The 6,000-nt window shown below is 46.6% G+C and overlaps 1 protein-coding gene across 2 annotated transcripts in view; it reads right to left on the bottom strand.

Annotated features, from left to right (window-relative positions):
- The window catches only part of LOC142563512 (oxidative stress-induced growth inhibitor 2-like), a 131,968-nt gene extending 126,372 nt beyond the window's left edge, over positions 1-5,596 (bottom strand). For both annotated transcript variants that reach the window (XM_075674077.1, XM_075674091.1), the window contains exon 1: positions 5,353-5,596. In XM_075674077.1, coding sequence (XP_075530192.1) covers positions 5,353-5,385 — 33 coding nt within the window. In that variant the 5' untranslated portion in view covers positions 5,386-5,596. The remainder of the gene's footprint in view (positions 1-5,352) is intronic.
- Between the last annotated feature and the right edge of the window lie 404 nt (positions 5,597-6,000).

Here is a 6,000-nt window from a genome sequence, read left to right on the forward strand (position 1 = left end):
ATATTTCTGCAAGCAGACATATTGTCACGCGAACCTGACAGTACAACGACCGCGATAGAACTATCGGATATGTGCCTCAACATTACATGTCAATTATTATTATTATTATTATTATTATTATTATTATTATTATTATTATTATTATTATTATTATTATTAAATTTTCGTTCTCTGCGGATATAAGTTGCTGTGCGTGATGGGAACCGGGAAGCGTCCATCACTATACGATGTGCCCGTTCTCGCCCAGCAGTAAACACTTTTCTACTACCAAACTTATATCGCAACTTTTTGTTTGTACACTACCTCATTGGTTTGCATCCTCTCTCCACCTGTTTGCTTATTTTACCCCCACGCAAGGCGAGCACCAGTAGGTTCTATCGCCTTCAGATGGAGCTGAAATAGGGCGCCAAGCTAAAGGAAACAACAGACACAGTGCAGCGTCTGCCTTTCCTAATCTCGGTGGTTATATTGTCGCGCTATCTCAGGCAAGTACATCTCCACCAACCCGTTCCCATTTCCCGCTCTTGTGCTAATATACCTTGTAAACCGTCGCACACAATTAAGAGCTCCAAGGCCCGAGCACCATCTCTCATACGAATTCGGAGCTGGGCTTTCTTGGTCTATCAAAAACTAGGGACTTGAACATGAAGGAGATATGCGTTCATGCCGTTTTAGGACCGGCAGTCTCGGCCCACTTTTACCTTCACTTAGCATTGCGTATGTGTAGATCTGCAGACAACGACGACAGCGCTATCGTATGTATACAGCAAATGTCAGATCGGGAGTTGAAGGGAACGAGTGAAGGCTACATCCAAGCTATTGATTTCATCTGTGGGGTTCTTTGGTCCACCCCAAGACTAGCTGTCGACAGTTTCCCCTCCTTCGCTAATATTTGGCTGCTGACCTGTAAAACCGCAAAAGCAAAAAAAAAAAAAGAGAGAGAGAGAGAGAGAGAGAGAGAGAGGCGGGAAACGGAGACCGAGTCGGAACGCGTTCTGCGGAGCCGCACGCAACAAAATCGGCGACGACGGCGTCTGGAACAAGTATATCCAGACGTGCAACGTCACAGGAAGGACAACAGCCGCGGACGGCTGCGTCGGGCATCCGCAGGCTCACTGAACCGCGCTTTTTTTTCGCCGCCGCTTCGCTCATTCGCTGTTTTCAGATTGACGCTCGTTTCCGCCACCTGTTGCGTACGTCCTGCCACCTGCTACTCTTTATCAAGCGAAATACGGAAGCGTAAGACAGATGCGAGCAGCCAAAGGCAATGCGGTACGGACAGAATGAATCAGCTGAGCCACGCGAGGCACACTCCTGCAACTGCAGCTAGCTCAGGCATTGTGCATATACGAACGCAAATACGAACAAAATGTAGGTCGCTCATTTGCGTGCATTCCCAAATGGTGGAACCGATTCAAGCAGGCTGTGGGCAGGTCTATTAGCGTATGCCGACATCGCAGTCAGACGCTTCTCTTTTGAACTTTCCGGACGGAAACTTTCGAATACACTTCACCCAATCATCACGGCGGCCACGCGCAGTGTCACTTTGGAAATTCCGCGCAATCTCGTGCGTCACATGCCTGCTCTCGGGTTTCGGAGCTTTAATTGCACGCCTGGCACAGGGCCAGCGTACTGCGCGAATGGGCTGCGTGTCAAGACGAGCGCTCACCGTCTGCATTGCGCAAGGGTGCGACTTCCAAGGGCAACTGAAGGCGACTCTGCCTCCGACAAATCCATGATTCATAAGGCAAACAAGCCATGAACAGTATATGTGATGGGATGCGGAAAGAGAGAGGGTAAAAAGTTGGAAAGCGGGCGCACTGGGAATTTTTATAGCATGCAATACGCTTGGCTAATCTGGTTGAAAGCATACACGCGGTAATGTCACGCTTTGAATAAACCATTAGAATAGTTGCGAGCCTTGCTACCAGCACCTCGGCCGGAAGCAAAGTGCGCGTGCGTGTGGAAGAGAGATGAGGCCGCGAGCTCGATAACCGGCAGCGACGGCCGCAGGCACCTCATAGCTGTCGTATGTGGACATACGAGCAGAGCAGCGGTCCACTATCGCCACCACCACGCCGGCAACTGCATCACCAACTGGACAGCTATATGGCATGATCTCCGGAACGACCGGCTTGGCTTGTAGCTTTGCGAGGACAAGAAGGTTATCGGAGCTCAATAAATGTCCGTCATATTAAATGCAGTCCTTCGCTTCCCTCGGTTACGCGACAATATCCACATATCCAAATTGTTGCTCTGGGGCATTAAACGAAAAGAAACTATTACACGCGGAAGAGAATTTGGAGCTGGAGATGTGCTGAGGGGGAGGGTATTCTTTGTGTGTCCACGTAGGGGGCATGCCCATTTCGTCTGCTGCTGAAGTGCTGATTGCCTGAGGGGGAAGGGGGAGGGAGGGGGGGGGTCCTGTCTCGTTCTCAAGCGTACCCAGCCCAGCCAGTCACAACTTCAGCAGCAGACAAAATGGACAAGTCCACTAGGTGGACCCTTACAGAATACCTCCACCCCCCTCCCCTCTTGGTTTCAGCCTTGGGCAGAAACCAGCACATGTAAAGGACCTCATCACAGCACTGATGTTGGCGCCTCACTGTTCCAGAGTTTAAAAAGAACGAAAGGGGGATAAAAAGAAAAGCCGTTCTGATCCAAAGCCAGGAAAAATAAATTATTTCCGTCTAACGCTCAGATTAAATAATCGGGCGCTGTCTGGGGCTGATTCATTCATAGCCCATGGCACGGACAAACACGTGTTAGTGGAATTCCTAATTCTGAAAAGCAAAGCAAGCATGGAAACTGCGGTAAAGGGACACTAAAGGATAATACTAACTCCACATGGACTGTTTAAATCATTCCATAAACTTCACAACGCTTGTTTCACACCAAGAAAAGGCTTAGTTTACGAGAAAGCTGCACCTGATGGGTCCGAACACCTTTATCGCAATTCAACTCTCCCGCCACACAACCGGGGAGTGGTGACGTTGCATACGCCAAACGGCGCCCGACAGCCGGCGGTACGATGTTCTGCACAATAAGGTCCCTAAATAGGAACCTTATTACACAAAACGCAAACGCTCCACCATAGAGGAAGTTTGAAAAAAGCTTTTTTCCTAAAAAGCTTCTTTCCTTCCTCTATGGTGTCCGGAGTGTCTAATCGGTCCTGCATTTACCTCAATTTCTAGATAGATTTAATACTATTTAATAAAGTAATAATAAATAATATTTAATAAAATAACTGCTCAACTATTTCTTAATAGACACATGCTGCAATTGCAGTGATGAAGCCGGGTAGTAACGCAATCAATTAATAGTTTTATTGGATTCGATTTTAAGAAACAGAAGTAGAAATTACATCCACTTTGCACAACAATCTATTCGCGATAATATTGACGCCTTAGAGATTCTCGAGCACTACTCTATCACTTTAGCTTGACTTAATATTTGCCTTTAGTGTCCCTTTAACATGTCTGCTGAATCAGAGGAATATTCATTTAAATTGGGATTACAAAAGAAAATAAGCAACTTAAGCCTGCAGAAATGGTTCGTGTGGGGCAGGGAGATCCATCTTTCCTTTTTTTTCTCTTCTTCAAGGCGGAAGCACGGAGAAAGTATGCACGCCTAATTAATGAAGGTTCAGTTAGCACCGGAAACGGTCGGTATCCAAGGGTACAGGGCGATACGAAAACAAGCAGGTACAGATATATATATGCAAGCACTCAAGAACAGATAGTTAGGAGCTTTGTTTTTAATAGAATTATGGGGTTTTACGTGCCAAAACCACTTTCGGATTATGAGGCTTATGAAACTTTCCAGTAACGAACGGCACGCGCGTTATCAGAAGGGGCACTCCAAAGGGTGTAAACTGTTCTATGCTGATAACGCGCGTGCCGTTCGTTACTGGAAAGTACCGGGCTCGCAGCGTTAAAGAAAGGAAACGCATCAAGGCAGATAACGATTATCGTTGTGTGGCAGAAGGGGCAAGGCGAACGGTGTAACTTTGCCTAAGAGTGTATGGTGTTGCGCTGCTAAGCAGGAGGTTGCCAGATCGAATCCCGGCCGCGGCGGCCACATTCGATAGGGGCGATAAGCGATATGCAGAAACGCCGCGCACTGAGGGCACCCTGGTGGTTAAAATAAAATCGGAATTGCCCCACTACGGCGTGCCTCATCATCAAATCGTGGTTCTGGCACGTAAAACCCCAGAATTCGACCTAAACTGCGCAACGAAATACATCAGCGTTGCAATTAATGATTTCGCAAGAGCTTATTCCCGCGCGCAGAGAGTGAGGAATCTATCCGGAATGCCGGTGAATTTGTCGAACATATCTTGGGGACGAATGTCCATAAAACTGGCGCTAGTCTCGTGATTGCGCTATGTGCTCATGTCTCCATTTAACATAGGCTACTTTTCTGCAATCCTAACATCTGCCCTGAAGTCAATAATTCATTTTTTTATATTTTTGAAGCCGCATTAAACGGCAAATATTCATTGCGACTCGGCGCATCGAGTAGTGTCGGCCTCTTCAAATAATCCACCTGGAAAGGCGGAATGAGCTATCTGTCACATAATTCTTTTTAGGCGGTTCGGAGAAAAAAAAAGAACAGCTGGAGGCATACGCCTCACCATTGCATATACTTTTACGATGACACAATTTCAATGTCGTTGCGAGCTCGCAGACTTTTTCCTGAGGGACGGTAACGTTAACGTTAATGACACGTTACGCTGAGTTATATCGGAAATCTCTCAGAAAAATTGGTGAGTTGTCGCGTGAAAAAAATATCGCAAACTAGAACAGGTAACTCAAAGTTAATAAAACTAGTCACATAGAACAAATCTCCTCTTCGTCTGATAAATTTGTTCTGAAAACACAATTAAAAAAAAAGAAAACGCAAATGAGAGGACGGGAGGGAGGGGGGGGGGCGACGATAATTTAAATACGTTTTTTCTTGCTTTCTCCTGCTCCTACTTTTTCTTTTCCATCCTCTGTTCCTCCTCTCACCTCTCTCTCTCTCTCTCTCTCTCGTGTACATGAACTTAAACGCGCTCAGAGAATGTCGCGAAGACATTTTCTCTAAAAATTTCAGAAGGAATTTGTCCGGCGAACTTCCGAGGATAACTGTCCTGTTGTGGCCCATTTTTTCGTAGCTGATTGAGCCGGATTTTTCGTAACGCGACAGTACCACAAAGAGTATCAATTGCATCCGACCAATTTGACCGAGCTTCAAGTCCATGCTTGAGCTTCGCCAAGGATAGGTGTACAGCGTTACACTATGACAAAAAGGTGCCCACCGCGATTACGTCACTTACGTTAGTTTTCTTAAAAGATTTCAGCTGCTTACCTCGTGTTTGCTGTTCGTGTCCTGGACTTTCATTCTGCTGCCGTTCACGTTGTATCAATGAATGGGAACCGAGGCGGCGATCGAAACCAGACCCGCCGCATAGTGAAGGCTCCCTGCGAGATCAATTTTCAGTACGTACGTGATGCAAACACAGCCTTGGCGAGACCAGACACCACACAAAATGCACGGATAGCGAAAGCGTACACTAGCAAGCTTTTGCACCGATACAATCTGACGCCGGCGCTTCGCGTACCTCGTCAAAGGACCCTGGGCTTGCAGTTGTTGCACATTTCTAAACGTTTCTCCTAGATGGCGCCACCATCCTGCAACATCGCCTGTAGCGTCGAGAGGGACAGGAGTATAAATGCTTTTATGAAACTGGGGTCCAAATATTTCCAAACAGCCTGCAAATATTTGCTTGAGAACACATTTTAATTCTTCATTTTTTACACAGAATAACATTCCGTCGCAGTCGAGACCGTGGTCAGGACCTAGGGCTCCGTGGCATGACGCAATGCCTCTGAGCTCTTACGCTTGGCTCTCGAGCTGTACACAGTAAATCCTGTTAGTGACTGATTATGTGTGAACGAACGCTATAGTGCGAACAATTATTATTATTATTATTATTATTATTACGCTGGCTGTGTG

The sequence above is a fragment of the Dermacentor variabilis genome, chromosome 1 (genome assembly GCF_050947875.1).
Source record: "Dermacentor variabilis isolate Ectoservices chromosome 1, ASM5094787v1, whole genome shotgun sequence".
NCBI lineage: Eukaryota > Metazoa > Arthropoda > Arachnida > Ixodida > Ixodidae > Dermacentor > Dermacentor variabilis.